A 23,099-nucleotide genomic window follows, 5' to 3' on the forward strand; every position below is an offset into this window, starting at 1 on the left:
GGGATCTCGCTTCAAATACCAACAGAAGTGACGTCGCCCAACATAGCTGATGCAACCTTTAATATGTATGTTTTTGAACGGCCCTTAACTACACAGTTTGGATAGGGTTTGAATGCTCAACTACGATAGCGCCGTCTAATACAGTTAAATTAACGTCACAGGTGGTACATATTAAAGAGACGCTGTTGAGGCAAACTACTACATTTGATCTGAATACACCCTTATTCCCCCCTCCCTCCACAACTCCATTACAAGCTAAACGTTGCTTTGTTTACTAGTGTTATTGCACTGACCGGACACTAATGCAAAGTGTATTCCACCTTTTCATACAAACATTCTAGGATAATTTCAGACTAAATAGTGAGTGTGAAAGGCCCCTTAAGGTCGATGCATTAGAGTTTTGAAATATGAGGCAATTGTGTATTAGCCTCTTGTTTTGCTTGATGTATTCCACTTTTTCTACCAGTAAGCAGTTTTTAAATAAAGTGATTGTGATGGTGTTCAACGCGGTGGTGCCATTTTCTGGTACTAGTTGGTCTTCCCGAATTATGTAGCCTACATAAAAGTAAAAGGAAAGGTAGGCAAGACAATTCAGCACAGAAAGGATTATTTATTGAATGTATACCACAACATGCTTTTGGATAAAACAGTGATTAAATAATAACATAGTACTAGATGTGATCTGAAAACCAGATGATCTTTAATGAATTGATTGTTTATTTAAAACTAGCAATAGTCAGCTTGCCAGAGTTTCCATTCTTCTCTTGCCAAAGAAGAATGGATGTGTAACATTTAAATGTAGGGGGACAACTAAAATCATGTATTCTTTGCAGCATTGCAGACACTTGTGAAAAGCCATGTTAAATTATGCCATCCCACTGTTTTACCTGTTATCAGGTAAGGCCCTTTTAGAATATATCTGTGCTGTATCAGAGGTGAGTTTACAAGAACAGCCTAAAGGTACGGCCACACAACGCGTTACGCGCGAACAGTTGTACTCAAAGAAACCCAGTTTGATTGGGAGTTAATTCATGAATTTTCCTTTTTCTGGCATGGCCTGAGTTGGAATGCCAGCCAGTCAAAGCTGCTTTTCGTGCCACCACACGTCAAACAAATATAAATACATATAAGTAAGCTCGATTTTGAAAGTCTCCAGCATAAATAAGCCCACACCTCCCTTCAGGTAGTGATGTTATGGTTTGCGTCGAGGCATCGGGGCGTGTGTCGAGTACCTCGGCTCCTCCCCCGAGCGAAGCTCGTATCGAGTAGGATTCACATAGGAGAAATGACGTAGCGTGTGACGTTCGAGGCTTCATCTCGGGCTGTTCCGCGATATGGGTTCACAATTGTTGGCACATCATTTACAAAAAGAAGACACTACCCAGTTCCAAGATCACTTTAATGGCTATTGAATGAATCCTACTCATTCTCAGTCATCATGCAGTTTTATTATTACAATTATTAGTAGGCTACTGTAGTTGATAAGACATTCTATTTTGCCCGGAATGTCTTAAAATCTTTGTCAAATGATTTATTTTCTACCATGAGCTCGGGAGATATTTATGAACGGCACCCTCACACGTATCACTGAAATGTTTTGATGTTGTACGAAGCAAACATCATATCACAGGAAACTATTTCTTTCATCATAATTGTATTCACCACTAGGTGTCCCTATAGCGTACTCATTTGAATCTTCGAGTTCGAACCACTTTGGTGGTTAATCTGACTACGAGGCTTTGACGTTTCATGAGGCATCCTCTCGGCACCACTACCTTCAGGCCTTCTGCCAAAGTCAACCACAAAGCACATCGCTAGCTTTAGCAAAAGGTCTGCCTACAGGCTACAGTTAAAGCCTTGTTGTGGAAGACTCCGGTCATGCGCAATGACGACAGGGGTAGTGTGGCCACTGGCCATCCAATAATTCAATTCAGGCCGAATAAAATGACTGCATTTTTGATAGAGCATTTGATTGTATTTCTGTCGGGAATTCCATGACTTCTAAAGTCATGTTTGAAAAAAAAAAAAGTTCTAAAACAACAATACTAGTTTTTAGTTAATTCTAGGCTTTTGCTGCCCGTTTGTCTGTTATTAAGGTAATTACGTCATATCCGTAGAACGGGAGGACCTCCTCGCTTGTTCAGCCATGATTCAGTTTGTGTGTGTATGTTAGCGTGTAGCCTCTTATAAGCTACGACAAACGCGATAGTATCAGGTTGTGTACCTTCTATTTGTAAATGGGCTACCTTACTTTGGTCAGAACAAGAAGCTGGACGCCTTTGCAAGGTAGCCTAGAGCGGTGAAGTGGACATCTCGGCATATCCTTTAACGTATACTATGTTGAGTGTCGTTAACATACGAGCTCAGATTTCCTCTGTTATCGATGCACTGTCCAAAGCTGCTGTTGCAGAAATCGCCAAAGTTGTCGAAGATGGCATGGTGGTGTGGCGTTTGGAAATATGCCAACGCGACAATGAGATCCTAAAGCTGAAAGACAACATCGCCGTTCTCAACAATGAGCTGAAAGCAGCGACTGGGGGTCAAGATCGAGGGATGATCGTTCTTACTGAGGATGAACGACCAGGGAGTGATGGTAAGGCGTAACGTTACATTTCGACGTAGTTTTACTCCAGAAAATGCGTCTGGTTCGGAAGAATTTTGATGCTGAGCAGTCAGATTGATTCGTTTAACTTTAATTGCAACTGGAGAACATCTTGGATTGTTGTTTTTAAATACAAGAGTCTAGACCTTAACCTCTACGTCCACAAGGAATGTATGGATGTGGGAGTATGTTAGCTTGTAAACTGTAGTGAATGTAAAAGGTAGGCAGGAAGATATTTAATCAAGCATCTGCTGGTAATCAAACGTTATTTCTTCTATATTTTTTTTAATGTTGGGTTTACAGGTGCCTTATGCATAAATAGCCATTTTATTTACTTATAAGTCTGCCAGAATATTGAATTGGAAAATATTAACTTTCACAGAGGCGTCATCTTAGGACAGGTGTTGCTCATAATACTAGCAATCGGTGTGATCATTTTATGTACTAGAGCGCTGGTAGAAGTCAGAACCTGCACCCTGTTACTTAAAAGGAGCAGACCCCTAATTAGTGTTATGAGACACAGTCGTATTGGTCCTACAATGCAGCCTCTTATTAAAATGGCTTGGAGGTTGGTTGGCAAAATACTGTACTATGTTTTTGTTTTTTTCACAGTCGCCAATGATGCCTGCAATGAAAACGTGCTTGACAAGGACCCAAGCAAAGGGTCCACACCTGAGGTACAAGTCAAGAGGGAGCCTGGCGAGAAGACCGTCACCGACGCCAGAGAGGCCCTGGCCCAGCAGGGAACAGAACAGACCCGCTTTGAAAGGGAATCTGGAACGTGGAGAGCAAACTCCATGTACAACGCAGCTGGACTCGGTACTTCTGACTATCTGGGTTTGGCAGAGGGCCTCCCGCCTGGTCCATCGGCTCCCACAGGAGTCGGCAGCTCCTCTGGCGTTGTTGTCGGCTCAGGGGCTGTACAGCAAAACTCTGCTGCCCGTGAGCAGCTTGCGTTCAGCTATTACCGTAACAATTACAACCCGGTCCGGTGGAGGAACATTAAGAGCTTAATGTTTAAGAGGGGCTTCGCCTGTCTCTACTGTGGCAAGAACTTCAGCCGGAGGGCCCACCTCGAGAGGCACAAACTGATCCACACTGGCGAGAAACCGTACGTCTGTGAGCTGTGCGGTCGGCGATTCAACCAGAAGAGCAGCGTCAAGGAACATATGAAGATACACCAAAAGGGTAGGTTGCTCATGTGTGGCTCAAATGTGCACAATCTGAGACCTGCTTGGTAATTGTTGGATTGCTGTCACGAAGCCATTGACATGTATTTCTCGTCAAACCTTAACATTCTGAGGTTCTCTTGTCTAGAATAGATTCATCTTTTTAAATTGTCGTTTCACAAAGAAAATGTGTCCTCCTTAAGATGTCTGCCTCAATCATTATGTTATTATGTTCGATTGTAGTCTAGTTATTGTGTGAGGTCAGTTCTAGAGATGCCCTAATGAATTTGGCACATTTACAGGTCTTCAGCTCAAACCAGAAATACAAGGCACAGCTGAACATCGGCAAGATCCTGAAGAGAAATTTAGTGCAGACACCCCCCATGCTGAAAATGGGGGCCAGTCTACAGTTAAAGATGAGCTGTTGCCTGAAGAAGCCCATCCCACCACAGGTTTTCCAGTGAAGTCAGGACCTGAGGTGAAAGTGGCAGCCCAACCCCTGAACCCATGTCCCGGGGGAAGTCATCCAGCCAGGGAGGCCAGCGGGAGCCCGGCGGAAGACGTCAAGGTCTTCGATAGAGACAGAGAGTTGTGGCTGCCGGGGCCTCATGTGAAAAAGAACCCAGGCACAAGCAACGGCGTCATGGGGAGGAGCATGCCCTCTGGGTCGGGACACGGCTCCTTACATCCTGCTACCCCACGGGAACATTTACGGCCCTTTAACATGTCGGTGAAACCGTACCGAAGTCCGAGTGACAACGCCACTTCGCTGACGCGATATTCGTCGCCGGGGTCGTTCGGTGAGACGGGGATGTCGGCAAACTTCAACTGCATGCCGTGGCAGCCGCACTGGGCACGGAGGAACCCCTCCTTTGAGCCGGCCAAGCCCAAGAAGTGCTTTGTCTGCCCGTTCTGCTGCAAGGTCTTTGAGCGCAGCGGACACCTCGAGAGGCACGTGAGGATCCACACGGGCGAGAAGCCGTATGGCTGCCAAATTTGCGGGAGGTTCTTCAATCAGAAGGGCAGTCTGAAGATCCACTTGAAGACCCACAGAACTGGTTAGTGTGTGTGTGTGTGTGTGTGTGTGTGTGTGTGTGTGTGTGTGTGTGTGTGTGTGTGTGTGTGTGTGTGTGTGTGTGTGTGTGTGTGTGTGTGTGTGTGTGTGTGTGTGTGTCATAAGTTCAAAACAAACACTGAATTGAACAAAAGTTAAACAAATCAAAAAACCAAGCTCACATTTTAGCCCTAAATACATACGACTACCCCAAAGAAGCATGAATAATGACGGAAATGGTGCTCGACTCATGAAACTCATTTAGATGTTTCTCATTTTATTTTGTAAAGAACAGAGCATAGAAATGTTGGAGGCGCTGCAACAGGAAGGCAACCCCCAACCCCAGATGATCGCCGGTACGTCCATGTCCGGACCGCCCGCCTTGGGGGGCCGCATCCCCGACTCGCCGTACGACGCCGGCCGCGGCGAGCCCCCGGTCACCGTGAAGCTGGAGCCCGAGACGGACTACGTCCTACCGCCGGGAAACGCCCAGGGCATAGCGGACGACGCCAACTTCCTGTGGACCTCGATCATCGAGGACGGGGGCCGTAGCCTCTCGCCGCTGGCGTCGACGTACAGCGCGCACGCGGCCAGCGTGGTGTCGAACATGGTGAAGGACTGGTTGGGCCCCGGCAGCGAGCCCGGGGCCCACGGGGCCCACGGGTCCCAGGACAAAGAGGTGCCCTCGGTGAAGGGCAAAGAGGATATGGAGATGATGCTGCAGGAGCCGTATATGGGCATGGACCCTTCCCAGGAGGGCGCGTCGCCGTTCGAGGTGCCCGACCTGAACGCCCTGGACGAGGGCTGTGGCGGCGACGGGGACAAGCAGAACGGGTTCATCTGCTTGACCTGCGGGACGAGCTATGAATGCTGGAGTAACTTTGAAAGCCACCAGTGCAAAGATCCCAGTTAGTAGGTTGATTTGGCGAATCCTGTTTTTCTATTTAAAAATGACATTAGTTGCGTAGTTTGCAACCATGATTTGTTTTTTTAATATTGCATATTCAATACTTTATAGTGCTGTCGACATGTGCAATTTCGATTTGAGTCGTTAAGGTGGTCCTTCCTTTTCTTTTGGGGAGAATTCTGACACAGGCCCCTTAGAAGTCATGGGAACCGGGGCCTTGTTCAATGTCACATTACATACGTTTGTGCGTATGTAAATACTGCCTAGGTGTTGTGCATGAAATTGTTACAAAAGAAGGAAATACAGTCCTTTCCGAGTGGTGTCCTATGTTGCACAGTTTCTCTGTTGATCTGCAGCTGTCATACGGTAGCCCAGACAAATTAAAGTGAATTTGAAGATGATTGTTTTGAAACATAACCTGGGTTGTCTGTTAACCTCTTTGAAGTTTTGACCTTTTTTCTGAAAGCTCAATTTTAAATTCAAATATTTAAGATTAAAAAAGGAAATGATAAATTATTTTGTCGATCACTTTGTTGTATGTTGCTGCCTCATGCAACGTCTCTCAATTATGGGTATCCTCTCTTGAAGTATTCCGACTATTTCAAATTTGAACCACCCACATATCTGGAAATTATGAATATAGGTATGAAACTATTCATCAGAAAGAGTCCTTATATGCGTGCATGATGAATTCAATGCATATCTTCAGAAGCAGTAATAAATTAGCGTTAATTTAATTGATAATGGTATGCGTCCCAAAAAAAGGTGCCTCCGTCCGACATTAATATATCATATAAACAGACGAAAATGAAAGTACCAACAATGTGGATGCTTGGTCTTCTGGGTGACTTAATATTCTTTGTGAAGTGAGTTTCCATAAGTAGTATTGTGAATGTTTAGCGTGTAAACAGTTAGTGTTTTGCCCTACGGCAGGCTCCAACATTATCCCAAAAGCAAGGTATCTGAAATCTTCTCAAACGATTCTCAATCAGGCTTGGCAGTGCTGCTTGTTTGCCAAACCTCGTAGAGTCTACACTTATTGTTTTTTTGTACTCACTCCTTCAAAACCGAGTAAGTATTTATAGTAGTGTATCCTCTTGATTGGCACATGTCAAACAAACATGCTATTGCCCTAAGTTATTAGTTCTTCAATCCGTTGAGCGCAAAGAGGTCTACTGCAGTTGAAACACAGGTTGCAAGCGATAGATGGAGCCAAGAATCCCCTGAACCCACCGTGCACAGTATTCTAGTTTTTACGGTAAAATGCTCCGCCACGCGAAACAAAGGTTCCGGGTTACTACAGGCAGGGATGTATTTTTCCTGCCTCGATTGTTATTGCAGTTTATAACAAGTATTCGCATGATGATATATTTTTAGAAATCAACCTATTATACTTATATTTATAAAGTAACATGGCGACGTGTATTCCTTTTCAAACCCAGCTTACCTCTATCATGGAGGTGTTGGTAAAAACAGCTGTGTCAGAAATTTCTAAACTTGTCGATGATAAATGCGGTTCTTTGCATATTGAAATATCACGAACACAGAGCGAGAATGAAATCCTGAAAAGAAAATTATTAGTCATGGAAAACCAAAAAGCACAAATGCATCGGGGATTTGGTAAGTAGTGGGTGCTCTTATGTGTATCCTTTACTCATTGTTATTTTAGCATGCATTCGTATGCTTATAAAGTAGTCCTTTATCTCAGTATGTCATTAAAGCAGGTTATGCCTCAGATAAATGACCACGAATACTGTGTTTATGTTCATCATTTGGTCATCCATCATCCTAGCTTGTTGGGATTGAAACAAGTTACCATGCAGCTGCCTAACTACTTGTCATACTAACGAGGCTCCACCTTGTTTGTCTATTTTGGTACCAATTAGAAAGCTATATTGACAGCGGGACAGATGCTGGGAGCAGCTGCCCGCATCCCGCCGGAAATATCAAGGTATGTTTCGCACGCTTATGAATTCCTAATTTGGTCAATGGAACGTACATTCAATTAAATAAACGCAAAGCCCTTTGCCATAAAGGAGGAGACTCCAGATGAAGCAGTATGGAGAAGAAGATCTTCAGATTCTATAGGTGGGTCCAAAAGAATATGGGTCGGCTAGATAGGTCGGTTTAATACGTTGACGGCTGAATCATTCCCCTTCACCCTAATGTGTTTTTTTCAGGGCATGCCATGCAATACTCGAACACTTCGGCCGAGGCGCACCTGCTGGACGAGGCCGGCCAGTTGTCCAACGCCGAGTTCACCAATGAAGGCACCCCGAACCACTTCGCCGTTTCTCACAATCCGGGCCTACGGGGAGAGGAGACAAACGACCTGCAGCTGACCATCAAAATGGAGAAGGAGGAGGGTCACTCTGCGTCGGGTCGGGACAGGTGCCAGCACGGCACCGGCAAACAGAACCCGCTCCCGGGGGACTTCTCGTTGGACGACCGCGAGAACCAGCTGTGGTCGTCCATCATCGAAGGCAACGACATCGACGCCGGCTTCCTGGACTTCTCCAGCGTCGTGGAGGAGTACTCCAGCGCGTTCCCCAACCACCCGGACACGCACGCCTTCCCCGGCGGCCACTGCAAGGCCGGCGCCGGCCCCCCGTCGTCGGCCCCCAAGCCCCCCTGCAAGGCCCCCTACGGCGGAGAGTACCAGAAGGACGCGCCTCCGCCCGCGGCCGCCGCCGCCGCCTTCCGGTCCTCCAGGGGCCCCCCCGACGCACACGACGGCCCCCCCCCGGGTGACCACGCCGCGTTCCCTCCCAGGATCCCCGGGCTGGCCCACCCGGCGCACGAACCCTCGGAGCGGGACGCCGACTCGGACCGGCCGGCCTTCTCGCCGGACGGCTTCCCCCCCCACCCCCCCCACCCCCACCACCACCAGCACCACCACCACCAGCACCAGCACCCCTCCGCCGGCGCCGCGCACCACCACAGGGCGGGGTCGGCGGCGGTGGCCGGGGGGGCGACGCGGGGCTACATCTGCTCGCTGTGCGGCAAGGCCTTCGCCCGGCTGCACCAGTTCAAGCTGCACCAGCAGAGCCACAAGCGGCGGCGCGCCTTCTGGTGCGGCGTGTGCGGCAAGAGCTTCCAGTGCTCGTCGCACCTCAACATCCACCACCGCACGCACACGGGCGAGAAGCCGTACGGCTGCGGCCAGTGCGGCAAGCGCTTCACGCAGCAGAGCAGCCTGCGCGTGCACCAGCGCACGCACAGCGGCGAGCGGCCCTACAGCTGCACGCAGTGCGGCAAGACCTTCATCCTGCTGCACCACCTCAAGAGGCACCGGATCATCCACGCCTACAGCTGAGCGCGCGCGCGCACGCACACACACACACGCACACACACACACACACACACACACACACACACACACGTATACATACGCACGCACACACACTTACTCTCATGCACGCACATTCACACCAGGACCGGAATGAGATGGTGGAGTGGAGGGGCGGGGGGGGGGGGGGGGGGGGTTATGGCAGCCCCAACGTTATGACCGTGAAGCGAGATTGCTCACTTGTTCATCCGTTCCCTGGTCCCTAGAGAGTGAACTCTGCAGGGCTATAGACTATGGAGGGAACAAGGAAGGAAGGGGAAAGGAGGGAACTGGGACACTGAGCGCGCTGTGGAGGTCTGTCGGTGGGATGCGCATTGGTCCTGTAAACATGTGTGAGGTCTCACCCGATGGTTGAATAATGCATCATGGGACATGGATAGGCAGGATGAGTGTAGACTCTGTAGTACACTGTCAGCTGTAGTGTACACAGCTTTTGCGGTGCATCTTTGGGTATGAAGTCAGACACTCGAGTGGCGCCACACATGTTGACATCCCAGATGGTGAACGGGTGAGCAATTTCCTACAAACAGCCATTGTGTCGCATGATTTGACTTCATGGTATTATGTCATTTCCTGATATCACATTATGGGAACACATTTCCCCTCTAAAGAGACTTTTGTTTTTTATCTGTTATTTATTTCTCGAAAATATGCTGTTTGCGTTCCATTTTTCTGTTGAAAGGTGTAATAACTACGTTTCCTAGAGACCAATAGTCATCATTAAAACATCTGACTATACTACACGGCCAGCCCTGGCTCGTGACCTGATGATCTGCATGTTCCATGTTAAAACCAATGCTTAAGATGATCCCCGAGTTGATCTGATCAAGGTTGAGAATTGTATAAAAGAGCTTACGAATGTGTTTTTATGAAGGGCATTGCTTTATGCAAGCCTTTTTTAAAAAAACCTGATATTTAAGTTGTGATGTTTGCTGTCCATTTGCACAAAGATGTGCATGTATCGTAAAAACTCCAAGCTGAAACCCCAAACGGAATCCACGAACAATGGTGTTCCTATGATCACAGGTAGCAAATAACTTGAATTAAACATTTGAAACCCAAAGCTTGTTTACAAAAGCGATCAAGAGCTCTTGCTTTGACTTACTTTGTGTATTTCTGAATTCAGTTGGATACTACTTCTTCTCTGGTGAAAGCCAAATGTCTGCAGGCCCTTTGCAAGTGATGTGTCACAAATGTGTTGCCATTTTGGAGTCAAAGTTACACTCATTGGCTGCATTCTGATTCTACATCTATTCAGGTAGCATTCCGTGATTCCGCTCACGATTCCTGCTGAACTCTGCGTGCTTTCATTTATCTCCACAACACCAGCACGATCAATCGGCCATTGCTGTATCGCCACACATAACAAATAGGATGACTACGATGTCTGAAGGTTGTTATTTGTCAGATCACCATCATTTGACGTTGCCTATAACAACGGTGAAGCAAATCAGCTATCTCAATCATTCCCAATTCCACCAGCTACTGCTCCAGGCTCAAGTGATCAAGCCTTAGCTTGTGCTTTTCAAAACTGAAGCAATTCCAGGGCTACTCTGGAACCAAGAAAATATCACTACATTAAGACTGTGGCGATGGGTAAAACGTAACTTATATAACTAAGATATTGGTCCATGTCTTCTATATTTTCTCTGGAGAGACTATTGGGGCATGAATGAGTTTAGATGCCAGTATTTTATCAGTGGGAATCTTTGTTGCATGTGAGTTATGTGTAGGCAGCAGGTAAGCCAAATAAGGTGCAATCTCATTATTGCTCTGCAGTTTAGCTTGGCTGAAGATTTATGGCAATTCCTGCACATTTCAATGATGTTATGAATAGCCTGTGTTATGTTGCCTCATGAAAATAATTCATGTCAACCTTTATGTACACTGACGGTTGTCTGCCAGAGCAACAGGGGGCATTAAAACGCCTCGATAACAGCGTTGGCCATTCTTCCCCAGTATGCTGACCCTGCTAACCCTTACTCTAGTGCCACAGACAAACTTCTGTGATCCGGTCGCATTGGTACCATCTGACTTCTGGGCAAACACCCTTTCTCACTCATTTCTCCTTGGCCTTCGACACAAGATGCGCCTGTGTCCGGCCTCATGATCAACCGGCAAAGAATTCAAGTATTTTGAGTTGAAGGCTTAGCAATGTTCACACAGCAACTGGTGATTTCCCTGAAGTGTCACTGCAGTTTGTCATTCTGACAGGTTCTTCCTCAAATACACCCATAGCTTTAGGGTATTTACGCTTGCTCACACCAAACATTCCATGTTTCCTTTGACCGCATTATTGGAGTCATAACACGCCATGGCTTAAAATATGTTCCCACAGAACACTTATCAATCATCAACCTGTGCGCTACAGCTCACAGGACCAGATCTAGCACTAGTACTAGCAACCAGTACTGTGTTGAGTCTCAAGTCCTCAAATCCCGCGCCCTGAAAATGGAGAACACACCTGATGCAAAGGCTTGACCTCTTAAGCTAAGACTAAGCCATAAGCTGTTCTCTTAGGCACCGTCACAATCATGCTATGTCCCCTTACCCCCATACTGTTCTAAACACTGCTAAAGGGACCCCCCCCCCCCTCCTTCCACACGGAAAGAAGACTTGATTTAACTGTGGGCGACACTTGACTGCTTGTTAAAAAAGCTCCCATGACCTTGTATGGTGAAGAAGAGGGAACGCAGAAGCTTCCAGCCTGAAAGGTATTTGGGATTGGGGCCCAGGGAGGGGGTGAGGCTCTGGCTGCTGCCGAAGCAACGTTTGAGGTGAGAAACAGCGGGCCGATGTGGTCGAGGAGAAGGGGGGCTGTTTAGCTGAGCGGGGGGGGGGGGGGGGAACAACCAGGGGGGAGGAGGCGAGGTGTTCATGGGAATAAGTTAGCACTACCAGGGCCGCTGCTATCATTTGTTTTTGCTCCTGAACATTTTGTTCCTCATGTGGGTGGGGGTGTGGGGGGGGGGGGGGGGGGGCATGTGAAGGTGAATGTGTATGCGTTTGGTTTTGACCCTTTCCATACTTTTCCCCCCCATTCAGTCCTGGCGAGAGAAATTCACAATTGTGAGTTATACAATTTCTTTGTCTTTAATGTTTAACCGGCACATACACACACACACCCACAAACGTTGTTATTTTTCAGACCGATTTGTTTATTGGGAATGAAGCAACATAGACAGAAATACAAGATTACTAGTGAAGCGGACTAATTGCGAGTTAGTTGCACTGTGGATGCCCAATGCTCTTAGAAATGGATTAATGACAGGCTTTCCATTCTCTTACATGCATTCTGCATGTTATTTCCATTTAAATGTCCAAGGACAGATGTAATGGCTGCAGAACTAAACAGGGATGGAATCAAATTCTTTGTTGTAAACATATTTTTTGTATCAGTGATTTTAAGAAAGTAAACCAGTTTTTTAACAGTAGGGTAGGAGAAATAGTAATGGAATGTGGTTTAGACTTTGACACACACACACACACACACACACACACACACACACACACACACACACACACACACACACACACACACACACACACACACACACACACACACACACACACACACACACACACACACACACACACACACACGATAATTTATACAGTTCTATAAATATTTTGAAGCATCGCACCTTTAACCTTAAGCAGGGAATGTATTATCGAGTTCAAACAATTAATACAATTCTTAAATTAGAAACAACGATGGAGGTGGTTTCAAGTTTAAACCCCAAGAGTAATTGTGAGTCATACGTAAGCATTTTCTCGAGTTATGTACATACATAACCTTTTATATATCTATTTATAAATATTTTCACGCCAGTGTTTCCCCCAAGATCTTTTTTTAGCCACGATACCGAGTTGTTTTTGATGCATTTTTTGCTGGAGGAAAGGCCTGTAGTGGCATGAACACACTTGTCATGTGCGCAATATTCATTGAGCATGCCAACACGCTAGCATGGCCAACGACCGAACACGCCACGGTTCATGTCCCGGGGCCACTTTGAGGTGGACTTGTGAATGATTGAATATGGGGCTGATCTCATGGGGCTGGCTTATTCGTATAATCGTATTTTCTCAAAAAAAATATTTCGCAGTAACTGCCCTTTTTTTACAGAATCAAAATCAAAACAATTCCATAAGACCAGGCATTATAAGAGAGCATGTTGACCTCCTCCTTACTTCCGGTTGACATGTGTATTTAATTTGACCACTCTCAGTTAAGAGGGGTGGAATTAAGCGTTGTTTCCCATTCACTGTCAAAATTAAATAATAATATTATAAATATTAATTTAAAAAAAAAAGTATGCAACATATGGGGAGGTAGAACAATAATTATGAGAACATGATAAAAAGTGTTATCACCAACAAATAGTATTTGAAAGCCACTGCTTGGTGTGTGCAGGAGAAACACTGCACAGTATATTGGACAAAAGACACCACATTCCCCACGTAACAGAATTCTCTGGTCGCATTCTCCAGTTTCCCCAAAACAAGCCTACGCAGTATTAACGATTGAGCCGGCCAGCTGCGACCAAAGCTCTCGGGGGATATCAGTCGCTGGGAGTTAGTAGCTGTGTTCCAAATCGTTCCCTATTCACTCACTCACTATTCCCTATATAGTGTTCATGATATAGTGCACTATATAGGGACCGAACAAACGAGAATTCGGACCCTACGCTGAACATTTCTAAGCGTCATTTGCGTCAGTAAATGCGCCGGGTATTTGTGTGACGCAGACAGATGCGCCCACATCATGTAAACAAACCGGGCGCTCACGAGGAAAGCTGGAGGTTGAATTGATGTTGAATGTTACATTTCCTTGATCAAGTTTTTTTAAATTAATTTTGAATGTTACATTTTCTATGTTAAATACAAAACGGCGAGCACCCTATATAGTGCGCTATATCCGTGATAGGGAACGATTTGGAACACAGCTAAGTGAGTGGGTAGGAATGTTGACCTGCCATTGGACACGGGGGGCCGGTCTAACGAGACGCCCGGGCTACTCCATGCGAGCCACGATGGTGGACACCAGCTGCTCCATCTGAGCCGCCCTCCCCTTGCCCGTCTCCAGCACCTCTTCGTGGTTGGCCTTCTCCCTGCTGGTGTAGTCCATGACCGCCTGGTTGGAGATGAGGGACAGGGCGAAGCAGCGCATGCCGCAGTGGCGCGCCACGATCACCTCGTGGCCCGTGCTCATGCCTGGGGGAGAGACGGGGGTTAGAGCGCGGGACCCAGACACAGAGCCGTTGGAGGAAGCGCTTGATTGTTATCATTGTTGGAGATGCACTTTGCTTTGTCACGCACTGTGTTTTTTTCATAATTTGTACCTTTGTTTTGTTTATTTATTTTTGGATTGCAATTGATATTGGAATTCATTTCTCTGCATTCTTTCTGTTATTGCTTTCTCCTTTTTCGGAAATACTGGCTTATTACTTTATTTGTGTTTGTTGAGGGCCAAAAGTTGAAGGGGGAGGGATATAATATGTCTGTATATTCAATGTTTTGTATTTTTTTTTTCAAATATGTGGGGCCTGGCCTAAAGGAAAGAGCAGTTTTTATGCTGACTGCTTCAAATGTTGTGTTGGTCATACTAAAAAATGAGACATTGCTATGTGAATAATACAGAACATAAGGACATTAATAAATAAAATAAATCGCGCATTAAATCGCAATAAAATAAATCGCAAAAAAACATGGGTCAAAATAATCGCAATTCGATTATTTCCCCAAACCGTTGAGGTGCACAGGAGCTTTGGAATTCTTTCACGGTTCCCTCAGTCAATGATGTTTAAAAAAAGGCCCATGTCGCGATGACCTCAGTCCAGACTCACCGACGGCGTCCGCCCCCATGGAGTGTAGCATGCGGCACTCGGCGATGGTCTCAAAGGAGGGGCCGCCCAGGACGACGTAGACCCCCTCCTTCAGGAAGTCACTGAAGCCCAACTCTTCTCCGACCTCGCGCGCCATCTCCCGGAGCTTCCTGTCGTAGGCGTCCGACATGCAGGGGAAGCGGACGCCGAACCTGGGAGAGGAGGGAGCGTGTTAACCGTCTGAACGGGAACACGAGGCACACGGCCTGGTGGGGTTAGGGTCGGTGAATCGCCCAAGCCCTTATCTGCCTTTTTTCTGTTAAAAAGCAGTTATAGATGACTGAGTCATTTTGAGTGGGCTGCACAGGATATGGCAACCATTAATCTGAACAAGGAAGCCCGTGAATTAACTAACGATTCTAACCCCAGCCACGTGTTACTCTATTTTTTTTACAGAAACAGTACATGAGGGCATCTCATCTTCACACACCCACCCACCCACCCACCCACCCACCCACACCCACACACACACACACACACACACACACACACACACACACACACACACACACACACACACACACACACACACCTCTCGTCGTTGAGCCCTGCCAGTGGGTTGTTCCCAGCCATGCCGGGCATGTTGATGTGGTCCCTGATCACCATGACGTCCCCGACTCTGTAGCCCGGGTTCAGCCCGCCCGCCGCGTTGGTCAGGATCACCGTCTGCACGCCCATCAGCTTGAAGACGCGGATGGGTAGGGTGATCTGGGCCGCGTGCGGGGAAAGAGGAAAAGATCAACTGCAGAAAGTCACCGAGCTCGTTACCGAACTACCCTGATTAGTATCGCCGCGTTCACACTGCACAAGTCCGTCAAAAGATCACAGAGGGCGTGTCTGACGTGTGGGGGACGCGATCTGATTGGCCGACGGATCGGTCGCTGCCCAAAAAGTTGAACATTTCTCCACTTTTTTAACGCAGGCCACGGAGCCGACAGAACGGACTGACCCACAATGCATTTCGAGAGCGCCCCACGCAAAGGCAATGAGATCCGTCAACGGGCGGATGCGGTGCGAACGGGGTAAGTGCCTTAGAGGATTCTAATCGATATGTTGACTTATTTGCTATATAGATGAGATAAACGTGGAAGACTGGGAGTCCTCTGAAGAGACTCTGGCTTCAAGGAAAGTTCATCCGATGTGCTGGGCCACCGGTGTGTACTCATATTCAGGCCATGGATCAAGCCAGGTGAGATTAATTTTTTTTTTCAAACAGACATAGCATCTATTTGGTTTGTCGGGGTTGTTCGGGGACAGACCACGCCCTTGGCTCTGGGTCTGAGGAGAATACAGTTGCCTTCAGAGCCTTAAGAACATGATACGTGAATGCATGACAATGTCGGATACTGAGATAGGTTCAGACAAGTTTGGACGAGTAAGTGAATTTAGATAAATTAGATTATGAAACAGCTCACAAATCCCAGAATAAGGAACATGGCAAAAGTCGGCTGGTGGAGAAGCCATGTAAGGGCATTGTTTGTTAAAATATCTGATTTTCAAAAAACAGGCAGAGACGGTTTTCTGCAGACCAGCTCGGCTTGTTAGAGTTTAAATGTTGTTCTTTCCACAACGAGACTGACTGGTCATTTTGCCCACCCCAAAAGTTGTAGAACAGGATAGCAGAATAGTATAGCAGGTTGAGGCTTCACTCGCTGCCAAGGGGAATGGTAATGTACTCTATAACATGAGACCCACAATTCCAAAAAACCTTCCAATGGCACTCGAAAGGAGCATCATCAAAACCGGTGATCATTTGATGATGGCCGACTTTTCTTTGTAATTGTACTGTCTATACATGTCTTAATGTATTCCTGTATGGTTACTGTCTGGTAACCCATCAACTGGATAACATCCTGGGGTACTAGTCTACTCTCCACAATGTCTTAAGTCTTTCCACTACTCTGCACTGTAAAGAAGAGCAGAAACAGACCCGTTGTAAGAGGAAGCTAGACAGGGCCAAAGTAAACTCAACCAAAGAAAGGTGAACGCAGCAGGATTTCACGCCGTGACAAACTAAAAAATGAACAAAGTGAACTCTGAGCTCTACATTCAGGAGCCGGGGGCGTCGACTCACCTTCTGGACGGGGTAGCCCTCGTAGAGGTGGAACCTACCCTGCATGCACACACACTGCTTCCCCTGCAGAGTCCCAAACACAAGCTGACCCGCGTGACCATGCACTGCAAGGAGCACACACACACACACACACACATTAGCAACACACACACACACATTAGCAACACACACACACACACATTAGCAACACACACACACACACATTAGCAACGCACACACACACACACACACACACACACACACACACACACACACACACACACACACACACACACACACACACACACACACACACACACACACACACACACACAGTAATGACCACACTGCATTTTTAGCCACATGGATGTTGGTTAAAGACACACAAGCGCCTTGGTTCCACACAGGTGGGACAGCTTACCTGTGCTTTGGGGGAAGTTGGGGATGTCCTGGTACTTTAGGATGACTGGGTCTTTGATTGTCTTAGCCAGGCCCCCCAGCCCCGAGCCGCAGACTATGGCTAGCACAGGGCGAACGTCCGTGTGGGCCTTCAGCCAATCGGATGTGATCTTGCATTCCTCATAGCTATTGCTTTCAGTCGGGATAGTGGGCAGCATCAGGAGAGAGAGAGAGAGAGAGAGAGAGAGAGAGAGAGAGAGAGAGAGAGAGAGAGAGAGAGAGAGAGAGAGAGAGAGAGAGAGAGAGAGAGAGAGAGAGAGAGAGAGAGAGAGAGAGAGAGAGAGAGAGAGAGGAGATGAGTTTAGATTGAGGACAGAGACATTATTCCAGGAGACGATCAATAAAGCCTCTATTTTGTGAGTGAGGAGAAAGGAGAATTCGAAAGTGAACGAAGCCGTACAGATCTTTGAGTAGAAGTAGGTTGAGAGAGAGAGAGGCTATATCAGGAGGGTGACGGTCAAATACAACGATGCTGTCTTTGCATTTGGAATGGAGCAACTGATGAAGAACATATCATCAGTTTTATTTCTGGCTTTACTGGTTTTACAATTATGTGTAAGGCTGGAGAGATCAGCCTCGATTTACTGATTGTAAATCATAATTCCTGTCCTGTGCAAATCTTAGAATTGATTGCAAATAGTTACTATTCCGATGTCGTAACATTGGAAAAAGTTGTGGAACTTTCTCAGCCGATGGAGCAGAATGATCGCTTAGTCACGTTTCCTTATTTGTATAACAAGGTGTATCATTTCATAGTGTAGGTAACAAACACTATTAAATGACTTACACACCCTTACACTGGGCGCAGTCTGTTAAAAGCCATTGACAGTAAAGCAGGCGTTTTAAAATAGCACACTTATTAAATTACACCAACTCAACACCACCTATTGGTAAGATACTCTGCGTCTATTGGCGTGGTCAAGTGCGTATGTTTAAGAAGGGTTTTATTCTCAAATGTTCGCTGTTCACCTCTGACTGAGGATGGAACATCTAAGCCCTTGATCCATTCGCCCCATTCGGGCCATCGCTGATATTTTGCTCGCATAGTATTCATGTTGGCCTATTCGTGTTATCATTAGTAGGACTAGTAGTGTTTACAGTAATTAATAGTAGTGTTTTAAGTATTAATTAAAAGAGCGGTGGAAACGATGTGGGTAAATGTCCACCTTGGAGAGGATACTCACCCATGTGCTGAACTTAACATCATAACGTAGACTTCAGATGTTTTTCCGCAGCGCCCACAATTAACCAGTATAGTCCGTCGTTTTTTTTCGCCGCACAATTACAGAGCGATCGGTCTTGCTTCCTTGCTTGCGTTTACGTCGCACTAGTGATTCTTGCTACGGTAATGGCGTGTGGTTTCAGTCCGAATGGTACTCCTCTCCGCACAGAGCCCATGGCCTGACCCACATCCTTTCAGCGTCACACGCGACCCTGCGCTACGATTGGCTCAATGGCGGATGTCGGGTCCACAGACTACCGGAGAGGATGGTGAAGTCCCAGCGCGCTGTGTTTGCGTGTCTCGTTAGAATAATTAAACAGGCCTTTAACCTTTTTTGTCTACACTTTATGACTCATATAAAATGCAGAACTCGCCTTGGCCACGTAATACCGTTCCCACCGTGCTGCCCCAACGTGTTGCAAGTTGGGCCTGCCGATCGTTATTGCAGTAGGTCTATTTTGAAGTTAAGTGTTCAAGTAGCCTACAGAGAGCAACACAAAAGGAAATGCATCAATCAGAGAAATGATTAGCTTGCTTCGTTAATTCGTGGACTATTGTAAGGTTTTTGGGGGGCAGTTTGTCCCCCGGAACTTGATGCGTCCATTCATTCATTCATTCATTCATAAGACTGAATTTGGTGGGGAGGGGGCTTGGCTCCACCAAACACGTGGCCACGAGTGTGGCACTCGCCTCCGTTTCATTTTGTATTGGACGCGTGCGTGCTGCTGAACACGCTCTCATGTTGTGGGACGGCGTGAAACAGATTGTGGGACGGCTCGCTTGCGGCGAGGTGAAGTTTAACTTTATGGAAATGAGCGCGTCTTGCAGGGCGCGTTCGGTCATTCGATTTAACAATCGACATACAGTGAGTAGGCTACTGAAGGACTAGAGCTATTTAGATGGCTCTTAATCCGCTTTCTAAAACACAGGATCCCAACCCAAAATGGGCCAACGACCGGTGTTAATTGGGTCGCCGTTTGGCTGAATAAAATACACCGCAATTCTCTGCTCCATTTTCCTTTTCATTCAAATAGAAGAGCGTTTTTTTTTCCCCGCCTTCCAGACCCATTCCGTCACAAATGTAATTCAGAGCGTTAATATCGGTTGAGAATCCAATATTTCTATACACTTTCAAATGACTACATTAACTGCGATGGAGATGCGTGACTGTTTTAAGACACCACCTCAGAAGGCTGTGCCGCATTACATTTCATAATCAGTGTTGAGGGGGGAAGTCCCTGGCGGTCGGTCATTACGGTAAAACATGGAGAACACGTGGGGAACTCCCCCCATCCGGGCCAGCCAGTACATATGACGAACGAACCTTTTCTATACAGACTGTCAACAATGCATGACTGCGCAAAGCACTAGTGGTATACTATGCTATACCATCTTATATAGAGCAAAAACGACATAAGGGCAGCAGTGTAAAAAAGGCCACCTGGTTTCTACTACACTTCCATGTGACAAAATTACTATTAGTCACTGTTCACAAATGCTCATTCCTCATAATAATGATTGAATGATTTATAATAGGTACCCTTTATTTAACTATTATTACTGTATCAATCAACTAAAGATACAAATCTGGTTATTGATTTAGTACTAACTTTTCTTTAACAATAACTATATTCAACCACATAAACCTCAGTCGTTCATTCATTGATTGTATACACTTTAATTCATAATTCAGGTGTTATATACAACTTTATATTACACCCTTAGGCTATATTTATTACAAGAGTGATTATTTCTGTGATTTTGTTTGTGTTTACTTGTTAATATACTTGACCACATACCCCACTCCAGCTGACGTAGTGATTGTATTGATACTGCAGTTTTCAAGTTTATAGGGCAAATTCGTAATGAGGCGGTGAAAAACGTAACATTACACTCAGCACATTGGTGTGATGTATAGGCTACTTTTTTATTAAATAAAAATGTAACTTTTTAAATTCCTGGTTTGTTGTGTATCAGTAGTCTATGTAGATAAATGCAGATGTTGTGGGAATTTATGATGATTTTATAAAAAAATTGGTCCCGGGGAGACACCAAATTTCTTTTTTGGATCTCGAGGTGAAAAGGTTTGGGAACCTGATGTAAATTATTTTAGTCCCTAAAATCATGCTATTTCTGATGACATGTTTCAAGCTAACCACCGTTGTGAATGGTTTCTTCACCACATAAGGTTTTAATGAAAAGTTAAAGACTACAAACATAGCCACTTTGCCATTTCCGTTTGTTTACCTGCGTTCGTGAGATGCTTCATGAACCACCTCCAGAACGCAAGCCCGTTTACCTTATCTCTGTTAGAATAAACCACGTTGTTGAACATTTACCTCTCCAAGTCATACCTAGCACGAGACGAACATGTCCACAAAGGATCGAATTAGTTTATTCCACATCAAATCCCTTCTCTAATTTACTCTAGATGGCTCTGTGGCGGACCATACGGACTCATGGTGGAATTGCATTTCCTGGTTGCAAGCTTTCATCGACAAAGTGGTCCACTCCCACAAGCAGCAACAGGTGTCGGCAACCTTCAATATCAAAAGAGCCATTTCTGGTCCCCCCCACCAAATAAAATTGATCTGGAGCCATAAATCCTATTCGACCCAGCATCAACTCAGCATCTAGCGTTTTATATATCTTTATATATATATAAGAGAAAAAAAAGCCTATACTTTGTTTCGTTTAAGAAATGGGTGTAGGATGTGACTTTTATTTTAACTGACAATAATAATAATAAAAAAAAGAAGTGCCACAGTATCACTTTGATCTCCAAAATAAGAGGTGTTCCCTTTGAGAAAAAAAAAAGTTTTTAGGCTATTATTTATCAAAAGCCACAGGGTGGTGGAAGAGACCCATTCGGAGAGCCGCGGGTTGTTGAGAGAGAGCGCGGGGCGTTGCAACGCGTTGTCAAAAGATGACGAGCAGTAAAAGACGGGATATCCTCCTTTTGGGAATAGGCCCGCACCCTTACTTACTTTCAAGCCACAAAATCACCGGGAAATAAGATCAATATGTGGAGAAATCTGTGAAATTGAAAGAGAGACAGACATTCTCCAACGGCATAGGTCCTTAAGGACAATTTAAAGTACCCGTTTAATTGGTTGCATATGATGTCTTTGCACATGCTGTTATTATAAGGGAATGATAAGTTATTGACCGTTTTTTATGGAGCTCCATATCCTCGGCCCTTTGAGGCAAACGGGAAGACAAAGGATCAATTATAAAGGCTCCTCTCCAACAGCTGTGTGTCCCTAGCTTTCCATATGGCCTTAGTGAGAGGGTGGGTTGAGGAATGACATGACAATACCGTGGATATTTATCAAAGGAACTGACTGTGAGGAAGAGATAGTAACACATGATGGCCTTTGCGTCACGAGTGCAGGAACACACGCACACGCATGCACGCACACACAAACAAACACACACACGCACAATTAAGCACACACACACACACACACACACACACACACACACACACACACACACACACACACACACACACACACACACACACACACACACACACACACACACACGCGCACACTCAGGGGTCCGCCTTCATGATGAATAGGTGGCCTGTATGTTTCGATAATAATAAGTGTGTGTGTAATCGTGTGTGTCCAGGCGTGATTCCTTTGTGTGTCCACATGTCAGTCATTCGTTAATTTGTTCATTCATTAATTCATCATGCGTGACAGTGTTATGGTAACAGAGCCATCAGTGTTCTGTTAATATTATGTAATCACCGCTCTCTCTCAGTGAATGCCGGGGTTCTGGCACCCCCTCCCTCCCAGACAACAACCCTCCCGCCCACGTGTGTCTAAATAGCAGCAGGTCCAGGAAGGTAAGCATAAGGAGGAATGTCCAGAGGTAGTGGTGATCCTTCATGTGGTTGTCTATGTATCGCACAGGGGTTATTGTTTGTTTAGCATACGTATGGCCCAGGGGAAGAAGCTGTAGGTTAGTCTGGTGGGTCGTGATTTCATTGACCTGTATCGCCTGCCAGAGGGAAGCAGGTCGAACAGGTGGTGAGCAGGGTGCAATGTGCACAGCGTCTTTTAGAATGGATCTGGTCCTGTCTCGGCAGCGGGGGCTGGCCAGCTCCTCCAGGGAGGGCAGTGGGCAGCCTGTGATCTTCTGAGCTGTGCCTATGACCCTCTGTCTGCTGCCGAACTGCCAGCATACCATGCTGTGATGCAGTAAGTGAGCACACTTTCAATGGTTGACCGGTAGAAGGACACCATGCAGCAGCTTTTGTTCAAGATGTTTTTTTCTGAGAATTCTCAGAAAGTGTAGTCGCTGCTGGGCCTTCTTTTTTATTGCTGTTGTGTTTGTGGACCGAGAAAGCTCCTGAGAGATGTATGTTCCCAGGAACTTGCAGGATGGA

At 46.1% G+C, this 23,099-nt stretch overlaps 2 protein-coding genes across 2 annotated transcripts; one reads left to right on the plus strand and one right to left on the minus strand.

Annotated features, from left to right (window-relative positions):
- Positions 1–14: 14 nt before the first annotated feature.
- Positions 15–9,189, plus strand: LOC130387150 (uncharacterized). Its single transcript, XM_056596146.1, has 9 exons — positions 15–2,593; positions 3,215–3,790; positions 4,074–4,829; positions 5,116–5,733; positions 6,089–6,098; positions 7,141–7,352; positions 7,619–7,683; positions 7,769–7,820; positions 7,913–9,189. Exons 1-9 carry the CDS (start codon positions 2,338–2,340, stop codon positions 9,046–9,048), a joined length of 3,681 nt encoding a protein of 1,226 aa, XP_056452121.1. The 5' UTR covers positions 15–2,337; the 3' UTR covers positions 9,049–9,189.
- Positions 9,190–12,197: 3,008 nt separating this feature from the next.
- On the minus strand, positions 12,198–18,967 carry pnp5b (purine nucleoside phosphorylase 5b). Its single transcript, XM_056596008.1, has 6 exons — positions 18,663–18,967; positions 17,441–17,610; positions 17,041–17,144; positions 15,499–15,674; positions 14,928–15,118; positions 12,198–14,295 (listed from the first exon to the last, which is right to left on the minus strand). Exons 1-6 carry the CDS (start codon positions 18,683–18,685, stop codon positions 14,096–14,098), a joined length of 864 nt encoding a protein of 287 aa, XP_056451983.1. The 5' UTR covers positions 18,686–18,967; the 3' UTR covers positions 12,198–14,095.
- Positions 18,968–23,099: the final 4,132 nt, after the last annotated feature.

The sequence above is a fragment of the Gadus chalcogrammus genome, chromosome 8 (genome assembly GCF_026213295.1).
Source record: "Gadus chalcogrammus isolate NIFS_2021 chromosome 8, NIFS_Gcha_1.0, whole genome shotgun sequence".
Taxonomy (NCBI): Eukaryota; Metazoa; Chordata; class Actinopteri; order Gadiformes; family Gadidae; genus Gadus; species Gadus chalcogrammus.